Source organism: Ostrea edulis, chromosome 9 (genome assembly GCF_947568905.1).
Source record: "Ostrea edulis chromosome 9, xbOstEdul1.1, whole genome shotgun sequence".
In the NCBI taxonomy this organism is placed as follows: Eukaryota; Metazoa; Mollusca; class Bivalvia; order Ostreida; family Ostreidae; genus Ostrea; species Ostrea edulis.
This window is the reverse complement of record NC_079172.1, coordinates 3646878-3669487: the sequence shown is the minus strand read 5'-3', so window position 1 is coordinate 3669487 and position 22610 is coordinate 3646878. Positions and strand designations below refer to the sequence as shown.

General features: G+C 35.2%; 1 protein-coding gene across 1 annotated transcript; it reads right to left on the bottom strand.

Annotated features, from left to right (window-relative positions):
• Nucleotides 1-1270: 1270 nt before the first annotated feature.
• On the bottom strand, nucleotides 1271-22607 carry LOC125658373 (lipid droplet-regulating VLDL assembly factor AUP1-like). The gene is made up of 12 exons (XM_048889613.2): nucleotides 22441-22607; nucleotides 17286-17420; nucleotides 16548-16698; nucleotides 13294-13405; nucleotides 11682-11751; nucleotides 10620-10653; nucleotides 8579-8620; nucleotides 6402-6475; nucleotides 5898-6067; nucleotides 5160-5294; nucleotides 4239-4369; nucleotides 1271-2261 (listed from the first exon to the last, which is right to left on the bottom strand). The coding sequence occupies exons 1-12, from the start codon at nucleotides 22470-22472 to the stop codon at nucleotides 2127-2129; spliced, it is 1221 nt and encodes a 406-aa protein (XP_048745570.1). The 5' UTR covers nucleotides 22473-22607; the 3' UTR covers nucleotides 1271-2126.
• Between the last annotated feature and the right edge of the window lie 3 nt (nucleotides 22608-22610).

Sequence of the window (22610 nt, the reverse complement as noted above, 5' to 3'; positions counted from 1 at the left end):
CTGTGGTCGTTATGATGATCTAGTTTGCCAATACAACCTATCAATGGGTTAAATACTCCCCGACTTGTTTCATACCTATTTTAGACTGTTCTTGACACAGATTTTGACTGCGGGTTGCTCCGTTTACCTTGTAAAGATAGGGCTCATGGCGGGTGTGACCGGTCGACAGGGGATGCTTACTCCTTCTATAGACACCGCATTCCACCTCTGATGTATCTAGGGGTTCGTGTTTGCCCAACTGTTTTGTATTGCTTATAGGATTTATGAGATTGATCACTGTTCCTTATCTTCACCTTTTCATAAATAATAAATAACCATTTTAAATCGTATTCCAGCGAGGTCGAAATCTTCGCTGGAATATGAATTACATGTAGTGCGGCACAAGACCCTCCAGCTTCCGTAGGATTATATCACATGACTGCCCAAAATGAAGACTTAGAATTTTTGATGGCTATCTATTTCTAAACTAAGAAACTTTATGATTAAATTATAAGCTTGACAGTCTCGTTACAAGGTCTACGCTTTATACAATAATCAGTGACCAATCTGCAGTCCCCACAAATCCTCTCTAGTATTTAGGGAACTGGACTGTGGATATTGGTCGGGATAGCTCAGTGGTTAGAACATCCTACTTTCATTAAATCTCGGCATGGCTGGATATTTGGACCGACACCTTCACGGTGAAGGCATCAGTACAAAATATCCAGTTCAGCTCAGATTAATCTTGCTTGAAATGCAGGGGCTGAATTCCTGTCCTGGCCAAATTTTCTCCTCATTTCACATGCATTTTAGCAATATCCTTTTGTAGCAACTGAAAAGTTGTCATGGCCAATGTAGTTCTGTCTGTGGAAGATCTGAAGATTATGCTGATGGTAAGTGTAGTTCTGTCTGTGGAAGAGCTGAAGATTGGTCTATGCTGATGGAAGATCTGAAGATTGGTCAATGCTAATGGTAAGTGTAGTTCTGTCTGTGGAAGATCTGAAGATTGGTCAGTGTAGTTCTGTCTGTGGAAGATCTGAAGATTGGTCAGTGTAGTTCTGTCTGTGGAAGATCTGAAGATTGGTCAATGCTAATGGTAAGTGTAGTTCTGTCTGTGGAAGATCTGAAGATTGGTCTATGTTAATGGTAAGTGTAGTTCTGTCTGTGGAAGAGCTGAAGATTTGTCTATGCTGATGGTAAATGTAGTTCTGTATGTGGAGGGTTTGAATTCTAGGGTATATATCTGAACCATTAAACACAGAAAAATAGACAACAATGTTGACCCATTACCAATATTGCAAATATTTTAATATTTTAACAAATGAAATTCAATCATTCATTCAATCATACATAACATATATACCTTATACAATGGATAAAATATTTCATCATGTTTAAATACTAAATCTAGTCATATGATCAGGCCTGTAGGAAGTAATTTCAAAGGAGGGGAACCAAGAACAAGTTGGTTGTGTGTGTGTGAATGTATTTTTCTCAAACAGTCCCTGTCCACAATTACCTATTTTCCATGGGCCTTATGAGAACATAGACAAACATAGCTGCAACTAACACAAACATAAAAACTTACATTTTCTATTCTCTGATAGAAAGAAATACAATAGATGCACCAATAATATAGGCGATGGGTGAGGTTTGGAAAGAAGATAAACCTTCAGTTATTTTACATGTTACATTTGTCATCCGCCTTTGTTTATATTACCATATGTCATTCAGTGATATTCAGAAAACCTGACTAGAAAATATGAGTACACCAGAAAAAATGCTTTTCCCCACACCATTTTTTGAGAAATATAAGCCAATCTTAAACATGCATCTTCTAATTCACCTTTTTTAAAAGTTAACATAACTGTTAATGCAGTACGAGGTTATTATACATCTCTTTTCTGAAAATTGCAGTAATAACTATGATTTGCAAAATCCTGACATAGATCATTAGCAGGTGGTTGACACTGAAGATCTGTTAAAGGAATCCAATGGTGGACGGAGAGAGGAGACGATAGAATTCCAGTTTTAGATGTCAACATTGATAAAAACATCCTCCAAATTGTCGAAAAAAACAAAAGCAAGATTAGAGAAAAATGAACATTTCATAAATTTGTGAAAATGTCTAATTTGACCTCCTCTTGCTACAACAGTCCGTGTTTTTCTTTATATCGTTGTCTGGCAGTTTCCAACATAATCTGCTTTCGTTCTTCCAGAGAAAGCATACGATTTGAGGCCACGGGGTGGAATGTAGTGTCTCCATATTTCTGTTGCGATGGCTGAAATTCAGAAACAACACTATACAATTATCAAGTGGGAATTAGAGCAATACCCTTGGTAGTTATTTTTGTCATATCCAAGGATGTACTCGTTAACTGAACCTATATCTATATATGGTTGTCAACTTGACTGTTGCCAAAATGAAATATTTGATTAACAATTTCAGTGCTCAAATGAAGAACTCTTTTATGAACTTACAGACACTTTTGTGAATTTAAGGATGCCATCAATATTCTCAGTTCATTGAAGTTGTAGAGGGACATCACATAATTTACTTCCACAAGATACTGAAAACTATTTTTTATTTGCATGCGAAAAATCGCCGCAAATCAGTTAATTACTGATAGATAGCAAAATAAAGTCACCAAGAATAAACGTTGTTTTACATATCAACGTTTACATGTAAGTTTCTAAAAATTAAAAGAAAACAAGGGAATTTATGTCCCCGCTTAATGACAGAACAAGTGGAAGGAATACCTAAAAAGAAATGCAGATGGAGAGAGTGATTACACATGGTAACCCCCTTACAAATTCACAAAAAGTAAACACATCCTCTTATTAAAACCTGATCTAAAATATTTACAAATGAATGAAGTCACAAATTTTGGTGTTGTTCAATGTCAATATTATTGTGATTTTCAATGTAAATGATTATAATTCCCATGATATCTTAACTTACAAATTGAAAAAGAGGGCAACTTCCAATGCTTGGTTTTTTGTTAACTCTTTCATATATTTCGTACAGAAGAATTTCCAGTTTAGTAAGTTTTCATTAGTTACTTCAATTACAATATTATTTGGAATGTTTGAATTTAACGTTTTGTTTAATCTTTTTATCTTTCCTTTAACAAGATGTGTTTGGGAAACACTAATGCCCCCTTATGGCTAAACTCCAAGGTCATGTAATGTCCCCTTATGGCTAAACTCCCAAGGTCATAGGGTAAAAAAATTGAAAGGTCTTGTCTCAAGGAATACACATGTGAGATATGAAACCCCTGGCACTAAGTGTTCAATAGTTATGGCCAAGGTTCCAGTTTTTCATGAGAAGGTCAACATCTAGGATAACAGTCACAAGGTTAAAAATTTTGGTATCAAAACAAAAGTCTTGTCACAAGAAATACATCTGTGAAATACGAAAACTTTTATCTATTCAAAAGTCATGGCCAAGGTTAAAAGTTTTAGCCGACAAAAAGACATACCAAAAGACCAAGAACTATATCCCCCAGATATCTATTTAATAAAAACACTCAAGAATATGTTTTATTATCGACTCAATCTAAATACAATCTACTCCTCTTATACTGAAGTCATTTATATTGAACAATCTGTTGTATTGAAATAAAAATAACAGTGTTTGAAATTGGTTTTAAACTTGGTATAGACCACGAGTTTATGACAAAACAAGACGACATAGACCTCATTGAATTGGCAGAGACTGCAACATTGAAAAGAAATATAACAAACAACATTTTCATTTACTTCTAATGTACTTAGAAAGCATATATTCTTTCCATTTCCATAACAATATCCTCCTTTCCTCTTAACATTTATTAGACGTCGACTGACCATGTAAGGTCCTTTGGGATAACTTTAATGCTTTAAATCTGGAAAACTGGCATAGACAATTTGGTCTATCTCAATTACAATTCGCATAGACCAGTGTCATTTGATAAAGACTCAGTCTATGGTTAATTTCGAACACTGAAATAAATTCCCAGCAATGTTATCTATATTGTTAAAAAATCTCTTGAATTTCAATACATCCAGAGTAGACTGTAATTAGTGTCGTCTTTCAAACTTCAACAGATTGATAAGTACAAAACATACACTGTTGATGCTGAACTTCAACAGATTGATAAGTACAAAACATACACTGTTGATGCTGAACTTCAACAGATTGATAAGTACAAAACATACACTGTTGATGCTGAACTTCAACAGATTGATGCCGATGTGTGATGTCATGTTATACTTACTGCCATATCAACATTTATTTTCTTTCTGATGTGCGACAGTTTGTCGCTTGTTTGTGAATTTTTCTGAGGCTCTGTAGAGACTTTTCCTTCCAGTATGTTAGTAATAGTTAGATCCACTTCACGAGTTTTCTCTGGAGAAAAAAAAAAATCAAACTGTATCTACTCTAGTGGATGTGTAATCATAAACAAGACTAGTGCATGTAAAATGCTTTTTAAAAATTGACTGTATCCTAATACTGTCTATACATCCTGTGGTGTTAATAGATTTCAAAATCTGCACCTAATGTCTCCTAAAAAATCTGTGCTATTTGGATCTCCAATATAGGATGACTGATATTGAACTCTTTTTATAATTTTGCCGATACATATGTACAGATAAACATGCCTAATCCAATGCCTGTGGACCCTGTTTCACTGAGAATTTCACCCTGTTACTGTATATTCTTAAATATATGCGAGGAATTTATTATCGCATAACTTTGCGAGTATCATCATTTGCAAAGATACTCATTTGCAAAATAAAATTACTTGCTTTTATTTTTTGCTAGATAACATGTAAAAACTCTTGATCAGCAGACAACTCACAGACAACTCGCGAATTCATGTTCTCGCGATTTGACGTCTAGGAGTCATTTTGCGATATTTTAAAGTACTCACGTAAAGTAAGGAATCTACAGTATCTATTCAAACTCTCTTTTTTCCGTGATCTTTACACTGTGCAATCTGATATCCCATTCAATCCTGCACTAAATTCATCTCCCAGGAGTATGTCAGATCAAGACGGTTTTCACTGTACCTCACAGCTCCTAACTGACAAACTAAGTACTGAGATCACCGTACCTCACAGCTCCTAACTAACAAACTACATACTGAGATCTTCATATACGAGTTTGTTTGAAGTGTCTCTTCTGATTGTCATACCTAGATCCTCCAGGATGACGGCGGCTGGTATGTCTGGTAACACATCCTGTACCTGTTGTATCATTCTCTGAAGCTCAGGGTCAGAGCTTGTTCTGTGGAGGGCAGAGTTTCCTGTGGGTCTTTGCCTTGCACTTCCTACACGAAAATGATAAGCCAGTGGAAGTTTTGTCACATGCATTTTAGTCATGTTTTAAAGTTGTATAACTCTGTACCCGTCCATGCAGTTTTCATAATTTACAGTAAGAATATGCCTTCTCTGTAAACAACATTACAATTTACCTGTGATTATAACCGTTTTTTAATAAGTATTCATGATTTTGAAAAGTTGTTCACATTTTGATATACAATGTATTTCTTGAATCTTATTTCACCTATACAGTGTACACATATCTATCATTTTAAATTCTTCATGCCATATGTTAAGATTTAAAACAAAAATGTATAAAAGTGAAAACATTTCTTAAATTAGTGTATATTCATGTATATAACAACCAAAAAATCAACCACAGTTGTGTTTTAAAAGTCTACAGGACCAACAAGGATACTGTTACATAAACTTAATTTTTGCATAGAGATTACCTCATTGTGAAATAAGATTTCCATGAATAACCTAGTTTATATCTGTACAGAATAACAAACAAATTGAAAATAATGTCTTGCTAATTAATCAAACGAGTCACTCTATGAATGATTTACAGAATTTGCACACACACATAGTAAAAGGAATGATTTTCTCACTCTGTTGTTCCTTTTTCCTAGCTTCCTCGAGTCGCTTGACCAGGTCCTGCTTGTCTGACCATGTGTATTCGGTCAGTGGGACATTCAGGCACTCCGCCATATTCCCCCTCACCCTCTCAGCGAAGTTCTCTACACTCTCCTCCTCCCCACACTCCTCCTCTGGTAGTAATCTAAATACAGAACAGAAACACATAAAAACAATAGATACCAGCAGAACAGAAAGAGAGTCACCAACTGGTTGTAGCCATGTTACCGTAAGTACTCAACTTAGTTACAATCTAATGGTACACCTGTAAGTTATATATACAGAACTGATAGGCACATTGCTAAAATGTTGGTCTCCAACAAGCCTTCAGTCAAATTCAAAATCGGTTCAAGAGTCAAAAATACATGCAACAAATAATCTCTTCCAACTAGTTACAAAGCAACAAATAATCTCTTCCAACTAGTTACAAAGGCTGGAATTTGTATCATCCTTTGATGTATGGATTTTTTTCTACTTACTTCACTTTATAAATTGTGTATGGCACGAAGAGACTCCACAGGAAATCTTGATAAATATTGCTTGTGAGCGTTGTCTGCAAAAGAAACACATTCTCTTCAAAAATTGAAACATTAAAGTAAAATGAGCATCAGAACATGGTATACATATAAAGTGATTTTAGGAAATGTCTTTCAGTTTTTGAACGTATACAAGTTGATATACCTTGGGACTCTTCACATTGACATTTAGAATGGAACACATTAGCGCTCCATGAAATGTAGTATGCTGTTGTGAAGAGGCTCAAGAGGTCCATATTGCTCACCTAGGTCACCTTGCCCATTTTGTTGTTCAGCTGTTGTAGTTTTTAAAAAAAATATTTTTTTCCCATGAAATTTTTGCTCTTTATCTTGGCCTAACCCCTAAGGTCACAACATAATCGTGATACTACATCAAAAGGTCATCAAAATATAAGATCTTGCCATAAGGAATCTATATACAAAATATGAAGTTCCTACCTTAAACAGTTCTGGAGATATTACCGAAGTTAACTTTTCTTATAAGTAGGTCAAAATCTGTGGTCAAATTTACAAGGTAAAAAACTGGTGCCAAACGAAAGGTTTTGTTACAAGGAATGCAAACATGAAATATATTTCACCACCCATTGAAAAATTATGAGCAAGGTTAAAATTTTAGTTAAAATTTGGAAATTTGGGTCAAACTTCAAGGTTACAAAGTCAAATGTCATGGTACAAAATGTAAAGTCTTGCCATAAGGAATCTATAAACAAAATATGAAAGCCCTACCTTCAGAATAAATTGTCTAGGTTTTCTTAAAAGTAGGTCAAACTCCAAGGTCAATGTCACAAGGTAAAAACTTTGGACCCAAAAACAAAGGTCTTGTCACAAAATATGCACATATGAAATATGAGAGCCCTACCACGCACCATTCAAAAGTTATGAGCAAGGTTATAGTTTCAGACAGACATGATGAAACCAATATGCCACTTGACTTTAGTATCAGAGACATAAAAAGAAAACTTTGAATCCACACAACTTAGGAATGTTTGCAATTTGATATGATTTAGCGTGTCCCTGCTACTCTTCAAAAGAATACATTTTACTTAAAGTTCTTTATATTCCAATATAAAACTTTGATCCCCTATTGTGGCCCCACCCTGCCTGAGGGGCCCCTGAATTGAACAAACTTGAATTTGCACTACCAGGAGATGCTTGCATATCAATATGAGTAATCATAGCCCTCCTGTTCTTGAGGGGATTTTCAAGGATGTTCACTATATATTCCTATGTTAAACTTTGATCCCCTATTGTAGCCCCATCCTACACCTGAGGGTTACAATTTGAACTTGTATCTGCACTACTGGAGGATGCTTGCACATTAATATGACCAATCTTGCCCCTGTTGTTCATCAGAAGATATACTTTGATCCCCTATTATGGCCCCATCCTACCCCCGTGGGCCATGATTAGAAAAAACTTTAATCTGCATTACCTGGGGATTCCTACATATTAACAGGACTAATAATAGCCCTGTTGTTCTTCAGAATATTTTTGCTATATTTTCAGAATATTTTCACTATATATCCAAAACTTTGATTCCATATTGTGACCCCACCCTACCCTAAGGGACCCTGATTTAAACAAACCTTAATCTCCTCTATTTCAGGAAGCTTTCCTGTAAGTCTCAACTTCTATGGCCCAGTTGTTCTTGAGAAGATATTTAAATTACTCTACCCTATTTTTGCATTTCTTTGATTATATCCCCTTTCAAGGGAGCATGGCTCTTCCTTAGAACAATCCTCTGTATCCAAGGATGATTTGTGCCAAGTTTGAATGAAATTGGCCCAGTGGTTCTGGAGAAGTCGAAAATTTTAAAAGTTTACGGATGGATGGAGACCGATGGACGCCGAACAAAAAGGTGATCAGAATAGCTCAACTGAGCTCAGGTGAGCTAAAAACTGAAAGATGTATCTTATATTTACATTTTAATCATTTTCATTACATTTGATTCTCAGTAATACTTAATGGTTAGCCTACATGTATATTAGGTTAACTGTTCTCATATTCAGTGATTAGCCTATTTCAAAAGTTTAGGAGATAATAACCCCCAGTTTTAGCTTATAGTAAGCATGTTATGGGAAAAACAGTGTTCAAATGAAAAATAATTTGATACGACTTACCACAGCCATTGTCATAGGCCATCTTGTTACCTGCAAGACTACCTATAATCAACAAAATAAAAAACTATAATTGTCATGTTTTTTTTCTGTAAAGGACCTGGAAGTAAAAATGTTATTTTCTCAAGAAATCACATTGATGGGGAGGGAGGACCCATGCTACATTGGACACATGACCATAAAATCTTATTATATTTACTGTACATAAAGTTCTTAGCAATTTTGCAAACCTATCTAATTTGCTAAATATATTTCTTATACTTAGAATGTTTAAGGACATATGTGACATTTCTGACATATACCAAGATTTTTTGTAGAAATGTTGCTAGAATGCAAGTGAAATGTCACGAAAAATTATATATTAATGAGAAATGTTACACATGTCCTCAACTTCCTGTTTTCAATCTCAACCCTCCCAAGAATATATAATAAAATTACTTTAATTCTAGTATTGCTGAAATACATTTAAAAACTCTTCATCAACAGTTCACTTGTGAATTCATGTTCCTGTGATTTGACGTCTAACAGCCATTCCATGTTATTAAGTACTCTCGTAAAAAAAGGGATGTATTACAACAGTACAAAAATACATGGTGAGGTTGTGGGGCAGCGTATATCTACAATAGTCCGCATACAAATGAAAAAAAAAAACCTTTCAATTTAAGCATTTTTAATAGATGTGAATTCTAAGTACGGTAAATGGTACAAAACGTCTTTAAGAAAAGAGGCTGTTGAAGTTGAAGAAAGCCTTTCAATCTATATAATCAAAGGCCTGAAATGACACAATGGCTTCGGAGTTTGATCTGGATGAAAGGTGTAAGGGAAGACATTGCTGCATGTTAAACACGATTTTCTGATGTTTTGGAATTGATTATTCACCATGATTTAAAATTTATTCAACAAACTCAGGATTAAACTTATTACTAACATTAGGTACTGTGAGCAATGCTTACTAAGAATACCCCCCGCTTACCCCAATCTCCCAAAGGGTGTTGGTAATAGGTATAAACTACCTCTTTTCTGAGTGTAAAAAACAAATGGCATGAAAAACCGAACCATATTGCTACTTCGATGTCCAGTGCACGTGACCTTTGACCTCAAAATCGATAGGGTACATCTTCATCCCATGGGTAGTCCATATGTATGATATGGTGACTGTAGGTGGAAAGGATAACGCTTTACAGCCCGGAAACCATATTGCTACTTCGATGTCCAGTGCACGTGACCTTTGACCTTTTGACCCCAAAATCTATAGGGAACATCTTCATCCCATGGGTAGTCCATATGTATGATATGGTGACTGTAGGTGGAAAGGATAATGCTTTAGAGCCCGGAAACCATATTGCTACTTCGATGTCCAGTGCGCTTGACCTTTGACCTTTTGACCCCAAAATCGATAGGGAACATCTTCATCCCATGGGTAGTCCATATGTACGATATGGTGACTGTAGGTGGAAAGGATAACGCTTTAGAGCCCGGAAACCATATTGCTACTTCGATGTCCAGTGCACGTGACCTTTGACCTTTTGACCCCAAAATCGATAGGGAACATCTTCATCCCATGGGTAGTCCATATGTACGATATGGTGACTGTAGGTGGAAAGGATAATGCTTTAGAGCCCGGAAACCATATTGCTACTTCGATGTCCAGTGCACGTGACCTTTGACCTTTTGACCCCAAAATCGATAGGGAACATCTTCATCCCATGGGTAGTCCATATGTATGATATGGTGACTGTAGGTGGAAAGGATAACGCTTTAGAGCCCGGAAACCATACTGCTACTTCGATGTCCAGTGCGCGTGACCTTTGACCTTTTGACCCCAAAATCGATAGGGAACATCTTCATCCCATGGGTAGTCCATATATATGATATGGTGATGGTAGGTGGAAAGGATAATGCTTTAGAGCCCGGAAACCATTGCGTCTACAGACGGACGGACGGACAACCCGATTCCAGTATACCCCCCCCCCACAACTTGTTGCGAGGGGTATAATAATCCATTGTTCATTAATACACTCCCCCCTTTTTTAAAAATACTTACTGGCTGGACTTTTCCAAGGCTGAAGGGGAAAGACCTAAAATAATGATGAAAAAGTCACAATCAGTAACTATCACTGTCAATAGATTGAGCTTGACTAATCATCACTAGTATCAAAAGAAAGAATAAGATGTGTTTTTGACAAAACACATATGGGACAAAAGAAATGCAGTTGAGGCAAATTTGTTCCAGACTTTGATGAATGACTCAAAGCTCTTAGGTGCATATACAAAACAAAAAAAACCCAAACAAAATAAAAAAAAAAAAAAATTAAAAAAAATTAAGACAAATGGCCCATAAGCCACACCACTCACCTCAGCAAATATACTTTTGTTGTCAAACATTAAATCCCAATAGTTATTGTAGTCCAACCCTTCCTGTGTGTCATTGTGTTAAAAAAAGAAGAGTTTTTCTATAACTTTGAGTCCCTGGTGTGAACAAAATTGATTCTACACTACATAAGTTGACTTGTATATCTCTTTGACACATACTCTATCATTATGGTTCTTTTAGAGGTAATTTTAAAAAGGATTTTCCAACAATGTGTATATATCTCTAGGTAAAACCTGTGAATCCCTAGTGTGGCCCGATTCACAGGGGTCATGGTGCGAACAAAACTGAATGTAAATTACATGGTGATGCTTGCATATTAAACTTATTGTACTATTGCATTTGTTGAGATTTTTATAGTGTTTTCATATGTAGCAATTCCTATGTAAAACTTTGAACCTGTGTTGTGGCCCCACCAATGCCCCGGGTTTCATGGTTTGAACTTATGTGAACCTACGCTATATGAGAAAGTTTCCCTGAAAAAATGGACAGATTTTATTTATGTGGTTCTTGAGAAGATTTTCAATTAATTTTTGTGTGTATTCCTATAGATTTACATTTTATTTTACTAAATTGCTAGTTCAATATTTTCATATAGCTCATTCCTTATGTCACAAAGCAGCCTGCTTTGTATGGAAAGTTATTTGTAGCATAATTATCTATCTTTTTTTACTTTACAAAATATAAGGAATGAATGTCTATGTTGATTTTACATAAATAAAAGAGAACACCTACATGAACTTGAGAAGTCCCGTTCCATTGGTTGTGGTCTTCTCAGGGTGAAGTAACACTGGGAATTTGGATTCTGAAATAAATTAGCATTGGATTAGCATTGAAGCATAATCTACAGAGTAATTAAACAAGAGAGTCCACAGGCCATATCGGGCACCTGCGCATTACTTTAAAGTATCACTAGCTCCAAGGGCTATAAAATCTATACTAATTTTCCTGGCTGTTCTGCATATCTAAGCTAAATTCTAATATCCAACAGGAGTATAAAACAAGATGTGTTTTATAAACACAAATGCTCCTGAAAGTGCCTAAACTGAGGATACACTTTATATAATATATATTACATTAACATTATATGACTATTCTGGCCCCGCCCTAGAGTCAGTCAGAACCATGGGATTGCGAAATTCACAATTTTGTTACATTCCTTTCTGCTTTTACTAAATATCCACTTACCGGTAGTTTTTACATAGTACATGTATCCGACTATCAAAGTCTTTTAAAACACAATAATCACTATAATAATTTTGACCCCAACCTGGTATTAAAAACCCCTAACCCTGGAATCATGAAATTCACAATTTTGGTAAGGGGCTACCTGCTCATTCTAAATACACATTTACTTTCAACAGCATTAATTGAAGATGTTACTTAAATGTTTTTCATATAAACACGACACATTAAGTTTGGCCCTGCCCTGAAGTCAGAACCTCTACCCAGGGATCATAAAATTCTCAAAGCCTTCCTGCTCTACATGACAGCATTTAGTTTTTCTTGAAGATATGAAGTTCGGAGAAGATTTTTGAAAATTGGGAATTGGTCAATTTTTGCCCCACCCCCAAATTCCACAGGGGCATGAAAGTCATGAATTTTATAACTTATGTTCCCCTTATTTCAAAGATGCTTCCTACCAAATTTGAAAAGAAGGGAATGGTAGTTATCAAGAAGCTAAAAATGTTCAATTGTTACCACATTTGATCACTGACCATTTTGGCCCCATTCTGATACCAAAAATCCTATCCCTGGATCATGAAATTTATAGTTTTGGTAAAGGGCTACCTACTCCTTCTAAACATCCATTTACTTTCAACTTAGTATCACGATGTTATTTAAATGTTTTACACATAAATACTACAAACCAAGTTTGGCCCTGCCATGGAGTCAGAACCTCTACTCCAGGGATCATGAAATGTAAAACTTTGGTAAAGGCCTTCCTGCTCTAAATCACAATGCATTTAGTTTTTCTTAAAGATATTTAGTTGTAGCTCTAAGATTTTTGAAAATTTGTTAATTTTTTTTTTTTTTTTTTTTTTTTTTTTTTTTACAGCTTTTGCCCTGTCCTTAAGCTCCCAGGGGTGTAGGAATCCTGAAATTTACAATTTATGTCTCCCTTGTTGCAATGATGCCTAATACAAAATATGAAAAGAATTGGAATGGTAGTTATCAAGAAGTTAAAAATGTTCAATTGTTAATGCACGATGGACGATGCAAGACGACAGATGCTGACCAATTGCAATAAGTTACCTGAGTAAACTCACATGACCTAAAAATACAATTAAAAGTTATGACACGTAAATAACAAAAAACTTATTCTGGATTCTTTGGTGTAGAATACCTCTAACAAACTTTTTGATATTCTCCTCCAAGATATCTGCTCCTTTAGAAGAACCAAAGTCTTTAAAACCTGTTAACCACTGCATACAGGACGACAGACCAATTATGTCAGGCTGGAAAAATAAAAGACATTCCTCAGGTATGTGATCCTACTAATCCTTTTTTAGTGAACTGTTAAGCCCACTGTTTACAAGCCTTTGGTCCACCATTCTTGACATCCTGTCCCATTATCTATAGAATTTGCTGTTTGTATCAAAGCAAGAAATATTTGTATAGCATACATGTATATGGTTTTACTCTCAAATTGAAAGCCTTGTGATGAAAATATAATGACCCGATGACCTGAATATCAATAGAAGTCATCTACAATCAAAACCCTATTGTGGTACATGCATACATGTATATAATACGCCTCATCCGATACGGGTTTTCTTTTCACACCATGTATTTTTCCATATCAGGTCACTAACTGTGTAACTAATAATATGTTCCTAACTGTTTTCTTTTTTACATATTGTACAGAATTTGGAAGGGTCACTTGGATAATTTCCCACCTGGCCAGTTGGTCAGTCAATTTGCACACCTGGATGGTCTTGATCACACTCTGGCCAAATTTTTCTCTTCTTCAAAAAGTGGCCAGTATTATAAGGATAAATTATACATGTTTGTTAACAAATGTACTTTAAAAAGTGGCCGATGTCCGGTTTTCAGGGGTGGCCGGTTTTGTAAGACTTTCTTAGTAAGGAAATGTTAAGATTTCTACTGGGACTTTGAAAATTGGCCTATATTCAGGGAGAGCCAGTTTTCTGAGGGGCCGGTTTGGAGAAGTTTCACTGTAGTCAGCAGGACAGACTGACTGACAGAGTGTATAGTCAGTGGGACAGACTGACTGACAGAGTGTATAGTCAGTGGGACAGACTGACAGAGTGTATAGTCAGTGGGACAGACTGACAGAAAGCTGTCCCCTGTGGTTTCACTGGTAGGGAACTAATAAAAATGATGAATATGGAGGAAATAAATGCTTTTGCTCTCTGCTTGTATCTGTTATTGTGATAAAACAGCAATATTTTTGGGCATTCAATTGTCGGTAGTATACATGTACATGTAGATCTTACAGACCAGGAACAACTCAGATTGAAAACTATAAATGATGTAATCACACCTCCAGTTTTTCTCTGTAAGACCACAGATCTTGCTACAGCTCAACTCAAAAAGGAACCACAGACTTCATGTCTCAAAATGGCTCAACTTCTGAGGGAGTGACGACGACCTGTGACCCACAGTACCCTGAAAAACTGGGTCAACTGAGTAAGGAATCATCACAGTAGTTCTCAGGTACATGTGTGGTTAATGATAAGATATTCATAGACATCAAAATCCTACATTTCACTATAGGGGTGTAATAATATACCAGAATATTACATACACAATCGAATTGATTTATGTAATGATTCAAAAATTCTTCAACTGCTTTTTTCTGATATTTAGTATACACTATTATTTTGTTATTGTTTGAGTGTTATCTAAGAAATGAATTAGAATTCTCACATTGATTGTAAAACTTTCACTGTATAAACAGCTGTTGTTTTGGTCTTTGGTTTTTAAGAGTCATAACATAACATTTAGCCAACGTTAATAAATGATTTCATGATTTCATAATTGAAGAAGTCAATGTTTTACATGTAGATGGCATTGCAGATTAAACGTGTGGTTCTCATGTACAAATTGTTAAATACACTGTAACAAATATTGATATATTGTGATATACATTTTGGGCAGTGATACTCTATCCAACATTTCAATATAAGGAATTCTATCTATCTAAAATACTTCACAAAAGTTCCACTTAAAATGGTGATACAACATATACAAAAAAAATTTTTTTGGGCATTTAATTGTGCCCTCTGTGGGTTCAAGAAGACTGGGAACAACTCAGATTGAAAACTATAAATGATGTAATCACACCTCCAGTTTTTCTCTGTAAGACCACAGATCTTGCTACAGCTCAACTCAAAAAGGAACCAGAGATGTCAGGTCTCAAAATGGCTCAACTTCTGAGGGAGTGATGACGACCTGTGACCCACAGTACCCTGAAAAACTGGGTCAACTGAGTAAGGAATCATCACAGTAGTTCTCAGGTACATGTGTGGTTAATGATAAGATATTCATAGACATCAAAATCCTACATTTCACTATAGGGGTGTAATAATATACCAGAATATTACATACACAATCGAATTGATTTATGTAATGATTCAAAAATTCTTCAACTGCTTTTTTCTGATATTTAGTATACACTATTATTTTGTTATTGTTTGAGTGTTATCTAAGAAATGAATTAGAATTCTCACATTGATTGTAAAACTTTCACTGTATAAACAGCTGTTGTTTTGGTCTTTGGTTTTTAAGAGTCATAACATAACATTTAGCCAACGTTAATAAATGATTTCATGATTTCATAATTGAAGAAGTCAATGTTTTACATGTAGATGGCAGATTAAACGTGTGGTTCTCATGTACAAATTGTTAAATACACTGTAACAAATATTGATATATTGTGATATACATTTTGGGCAGTGATACTCTATCCAACATTTCAATATAAGGAATTCTATCTATCTAAAATACTTTACAAAGTTCCACTTAAAATGGTGATACAACATATACAAAAAAAATTTTTTTGGCATTTAATTGTGCCCTCTGTGGGTTCAAGAAAACTGAGAACAACTCAGATTGAAAACTATAAATGATGTAATCACACCTCCAGTTTTTCTCTGTAAGACCACAGATCTTGCTACAGCTCAACTCAAAAAGGAACCACAGACTTCATGTCTCAAAATGGCTCAACTTCTGAGGGAGTGACGACGACCTGTGACCCACAGTACCCTGAAAAACTGGGTCAACTGAGTAAAGAATCATCACTGTAGTTCTCAGGAACATGTGTGCTCTATCATGATACCCACAATGCACTCTAATAATTAGAATCCAACAGTTTTCAAGCAGCAATACACTTTACAATAATTTTTTTTTTTTTTTTTTTTTACAGTACTCCACAGATGCAAAATCTTTAAAGCAGAGATGAGATCGTACAGTTTACTTTGTTTAACCAATTAACAAAACTTGAAAAAGTCTTGGTATTCAGATTACAAACACTGTCAGATTACCAGATGATATAGGTATTAAATTTTCACAATATAGATAAAAAAGAAAAGTTTCCGTATATTGAATAATATTAAAAAATTATCTCTGACTTACCGTTATGTTAGCAATGATGAAATCAATGATCATATGATCAAGGTTGGAAACATGATTGGATACAATCACTTTGGCACTTTTGTCTCGTCTTTTGTCTTCTTGAATGACCACTTGTATTCCGATTATTCCAAATATAGTTTTCAGAATCAAACTACAAAAAAAATCAAAAGTAGCATCACATTTGATCATCCTCAGCGTAATATACGTGATATACATGTATTTTGCAATAAATCAGTGTATTGCAATATGGGAGTCTTTTATTTCTTCTCATATCAGTATTTATGAGATTAATACTAGGGACTCATTACTATGAGCAAACGAGGCATGTCAAAAGGGAACGATAACCCCCTCCCCCGGAACTCAATCTGTCTGTGGCATATTGAAATTACTCAGATTTACTCTTAAAACATCTGCATATAATATATAATCATGCTACAAATTCTGTTTCTTTGACATTGATCTTTAATAAATTACCTTGATTATGGATCAGACACAATTTTTTTTTAAATCTTTGGGTCCAGTATGATTGCATGTGTACATGTTACAAAGATATGGCCTGTTGAAATTTTTTTGTAGTTTTTCCTCATAGTGGCGGCTGGCCACAACATTATCTAAATGGCCATGATCTAAGACCATAGACAGCCCTTGCGTAATGCATGATTGTCTATGATTTACATGTCAATAGATACCTCGTAGCAGCACATTTTGATTGTCTATGATTTGGATGTCAATAGATACCTCGTAGCAGCACATTTTGGCAATATACAGGTAACCAGGAGAGCATGCAGTGTAATGAAAAGTCTAATGATGACCAGTGCAACACCAAACGGAAAGTACAGGGCCGTCATCAGCTTGATCCTGCTGTCAGGAATCCTGCAAATAGAAATGTGACAATCCTTGCAAAACAAACTCCTCATAATGGCATATCATTAGTCAACAAACGTTATGTCCCATGATTGCCATCTTGGGGAGAAAACCCCATTTTTTTTTTATCATGTTGGCCTTTATAGGTTTTAAATTAGGTTAGTATCCTTGATATTTTTTTAAATACTGGTAATCTTGTGGGGATACAGGTTAGAATAGGTCCTCAGTACCCCTTACTAGTTGTAAGAGGCGACTAAATAGGGCGGTCCTTCAGACGAGACCACAAAAACCGAGGTCCCGTGTCACAACAGGTGTGGCACAATGAAGATCCCTCCCAGCTCAAACGCCATAAACGCCGAGCATAGGCCTAAATTTTGAAGTCCTTCATTGGCAATGGTGACGTCTCCATATGAGTGAAAAATTCTCGAGCCAGGGCTTGAAGCTAACTTTTTAAGTCACCAGTCCAGCCGGACTAATAGAGTATAAATTCAACCAGTCTGCAGAAAAATTTACCAGTCCAACAGAATTTTTCAGAAATAATTAAACATATTTTGTTAATGTTATTAAAATGAAATTTAACTCAATATGCCTCAGAAAATATTGTAACACTTATGGGGAATCTATATTTACGAATCAGATTTGTTTGATATCTAAGGAGGCATACCAAACGTGTGTATAAAATTTCATAAGTATACTTTCCAAAATGATGCTTTAGAAAACTAACCAGTCTCTTCAGACTGACTAAAACAAATGTCAGTCAGTCCACCAGAATATTAACCAGTCACAGACTGACGGGCATATGTTAATTTCAAGTCCTGCGAGCGGGACGTTAAACAGTATAAAACTAAACCTAAATACTGGTATGTTACATTCAAGTAAGTCACAAAGTAAGAAAGCTTCTCTACTCAATGAATTCTTACAGTAGGATCAGTTAGTTGGTAGTGTAAAGAAAGGAAAAGTTGGGTTTACTCCATTTGATTGCTGATGACCTTATGAGGGGAGGTAACTCAAATATAACTTCGAACTTAACTGTCAGTGATGTCACACGTAACATCAGCAAAACATTATGTAAATGCCAATAATGTCAGCTGATCATTCATGAAAAAGCAAGAAGGTAAAATTTTCCACATATATTTACATGTGCTAGCAATGAGCATTGTATCTCAGTTTCAGAACTCCATAGAGAATCAAGGTTGTAGTAATGATATGCAGTAATCTTACAACTTTCAATATAAATATCCTGTGGGGATCTGTGTTAGAATAGGTCCTCAGTACCCCTTGCTTGTCATAGAAGGCGACTATATGGGGATGAGACCGCAAAAACCGAGGTCCCATGTCACAGCAGGTGTGGCACGATAAAGATTCCTCCCTGCTCAAAGGCCATAAGCGCCAAGCATAGGCCGAAATTTTGCAGCCCTTCACCGGCAGTGGTGACGTCTCCATATGAGTGATATATTCTCGAGAGGGATGTTAAACAATATTCAATCAATCAATCCAATATAAATTCATGAGACCGTTTTATGAATTTGTAAGTCCATCTTAAAAGCATTGTGCACTTTAATTCTATTGATGAAAACGTTATAAGGAATCCGAGTAGTGGAAGCAGAGTAGTGGAATCAGAGTAGTGGAATCGGAGTAGTGCAGCACGAAGAATTAGATATACAGATGATGATTTTACTCCTTGAGATTATAAATAATAATATAATAATTTCAACTCAATAATATGAAAAATAATTTACAATAGTGTACAAAGTAAATTCACTGTTACAAAGAAATCAATTTGTAAAAATAGAATTAATTTAAACCAGGCGTGTACCCAACGGCTGCATTAAACCTATTAAGACAATTAAAGTACATGGTCCACTTGCTATGGTTTGAACAAAAGACAGACATGTCCTCATTAAAGTGGATTTGGACTATTGGTGCATCACTATACAAAAATTGTGTTGTGTACAATATAAATATTACATGTCAGGGCTCGAAATTAACATATGCCCGTCAGTCTGTGACTGGTTAAAAGTATGGCGGACTGACTGACATTTGTTTTAGTCAGTCCGATGAGACTGGTTAATTTTCTAAAGCATGATTTTGGAAAATATACTTATGAAATTTTATACACACATTTGACATGCTTCGATCTGTAGATATCAGACGAATCTGATTCGTAAATATAAATCCCACATTTAAGTGTTACAATATTGTCTGAGGCATATTGAGTTTAATTTCATTTTAATAACATTAACGAAATATGTTTAATTATTTCTGGAAAACTCTGTTGGACTGGTAAAATTTTCTGCGGACTGGTTGAAATTATACCCCATCAGTCCGACTGGACTGGTGACATAAAAAGTTAGCTTCAAGCCCTGCATGTGACTAAAATTTTTGTTTCATATATGGCTTCAAAAATGATCTGCATATGGTCCAAATCTGTATTTGGTTGAAAAAAGCTTACATTTAAATTCCAACTAAATCTGGGCCGATAAGAAACTGATAGTTTGTAATATTTAAATCTGGGCCGATAAGAAACTGATAGTTCGTAATATTTAAATCTGGGCCGATAAGAAACTGATAGTTCGTAATATTTAAATCTGGGCCGATAAGAAACTGATAGTTCCTAATATTTGTATTAGTTCGCATATTTTTGGGTTCTCCAACTTGCATTTCTGTCACAATTCTGTGGGCTTAAATCTAGGTCATCACTTCAAATTGTAAACAGTTTTTACAACACTGATGTGGACACCTCATAGTGGGTTACAGGGTTTTCACACCCTTCAGTTGAAGAAAACTACCATTTTCAACTTTGATAATCACCTTTATCAGGTTGAGAACACTTCCCCTATAGTGAGATCTTCTCACTGAAATGTGGTTATCCTTCTTTAGCGAGAAATAAAACATTTTACCATAAACAGGTGTTTTGATTGAAAATAATGGCAAATTCTGTGCAATGCTAAATAAGTGTGACACGCACTCAACAAGACGCAGGTTGTCTCTATAAATTTGACAACACAGTCAAGAAATTTCATATCAACATTGCTGTGTAAGAGGGAAGGAGGCTGAAATCCAAAGCATATCATGAGCAGGGATAGACATTGACTTCTTATCTCATTTGCTATTCAGGCAAGGAAACTCAAACTTTCACTTGTTCGAATAAAACACTTTGTTGTCTGAAATGTTTACTCTAATACACCTTTCAACCAGTAATTTTAATTATTTCCTTTTACAGGGTCAACCACAATCGGTGAATAGCCCAGTTTTCCTTCTTTAATAATAATAATAATAATAATACCATATTTATATAGCACCCTTTTCATACACTATGTACGCTCAAAGGTGCTTTACCCTACCAAATGTGAATTATACATAGCCAATAATTAGTGGTTTCATACAAGTTACTGTGTTGCCTAACCATGAGGCATTATTGTAGTTGAGTGCAATTGATGGGGAAAAAATGTTAAAGTTGTAGAAAAGAATTTTATAAAGGTCAAGGTAAGGAACTAAATCTTTTCGCCGCAAAAAAGCTGACAAGGGACATACACTTGCGTCAATGTGTTGATAAGTGTATATGATTAAATTTAAAAAATAAAACATTTCAAAGGTGTAACAAATTAGTTTTTAGTCAATAACTCAATGAAAATGTGCATAGATGCTCATTAAAAATGTGCATAGATGCTATAAATTTTGTAATTGTATAATGGGTAAAAAAATACAAAGTGTTGGTGAAAGTGATGAATTTCTGACACAAGGTAAAGACCATACTGCTGTCAGTTAGGCTTGAGTATTGCCAGCCACCTCATGATACGACACATATCACGATACGGTCATGCGATACAACATGTACCGCGTTAAGTTGTCAATAACTGAATAATGATAATCTTTACATATTGTTGTATTTTTTACATCCACAGTGTTATAATCTATAGAATAAACATCTCAACAACAGTTTACCATGATTTCCACACAGCAGATTTGTATACTGCTAATGAATTTACAATCTCAACATTTGATTTTAACACATTTTCCGCCATTTTTAAATGTTAACATTTGTTAGGTCATAAGTAGATCTTTAAAGTATTAAGTCAATAAAAATTAACTTGTAGCGTATCGCGATATATACCTGACGACAGATCCGCGTATCATGAGCCCTTGATGTATCGTAACACCTTCACTGTCAGTATCAATGAAACCAATAAATATTAGGATTGCTTTTCTTTTTAAAATTGTCTTCTTTTTGAATGTTACTTTGAGAGACGGTTGTGAACCCCCCATTTTCTCACAAACATGACTAAGTAAATTGTACATCTCATAGATATGTTGATAGGAACAAGTTCTTGCTGATAGGATAAGACAAGTTGCGTTCTACAAGAAACGAGCCTAAAAAACAATCAATGATTCTGTATAAAAAAAAAAAATACAGAGCTGGACTTCATTTTCTAACATTTTTCAATCTTGACACAATCAATATAATCACATTTCCTACTGAAATAATCACTTGCCCCATCGGGCAAGTGCATGTTGAATTTCACTTGTCCAAACTGGGTTTTCACTTGACTCGGGCAATCAAACAACAGTTAATGTCAATCCCTGGCACTGAGTGTTGTTGTTTTCATTTATAAATTTGCAGATTGTGAAGTATCCAACATTTTAGCATGTTTTCCTCTTTTCACGTTAAACCCAAAGAGATGTACTCCTAGGTTGTTTTTCTCAGTTGTACGGGATATATTTACTTTGCTAAAGAGGGATAATCACATTTTCACGAGAAAATCTGGCTGTAGGGGAAGTGTTCCCAACCTGTTTTAAACAGTGTTTATGGGAAAAACATATAGTACAAATTTGGATTACAACTATCCTTTGTGAATCCCCCCCCCCCAGATCAGCCATATTACCTTTGCTGAGTTTGCTCTAATAGTAGCACAATCAACATAACATATCCCCCCCAGTATTGAGTAAACTTTTGATCCTGTTTAACAGACTGTTGCTTCAACTTCCTCAATTTTCTCTGAAATAAACGTTACTATGGTTTGTTACACACCTGTTGATGTTGAATAGAGATTCCATTTCCATTCATCAGAAAAAACGCAAAACTAAAAAGAGATAGATAGAAAATAACGTGAAAACTTTCAGTTTTGCTACATAATCTTCATGGGGGCAGACATCTTTATTTCAGTGCATCATGGGATTAAATCCGGATTCTTCAACAAG

What these genes read in the sequence shown, in the direction of transcription:
- LOC125658373 (XM_048889613.2), bottom strand. Translation starts at nt 22,472, where the DNA reads ATGGAAATGGAATCTCTATTCAACATCAACAG. An exon ending in ACGGGACTTCTCAAGTTCAT is followed by an intron (nt 10,654 to 11,681) that starts GTAGGTGTTCTC and finishes TCATTATTTTAG; the next exon opens with GTCTTTCCCCTTCAGCCTTG. An exon ending in CGTCATCCTGGAGGATCTAG is followed by an intron (nt 4,370 to 5,159) that starts GTATGACAATCA and finishes TTTTTTCTCCAG; the next exon opens with AGAAAACTCGTGAAGTGGAT.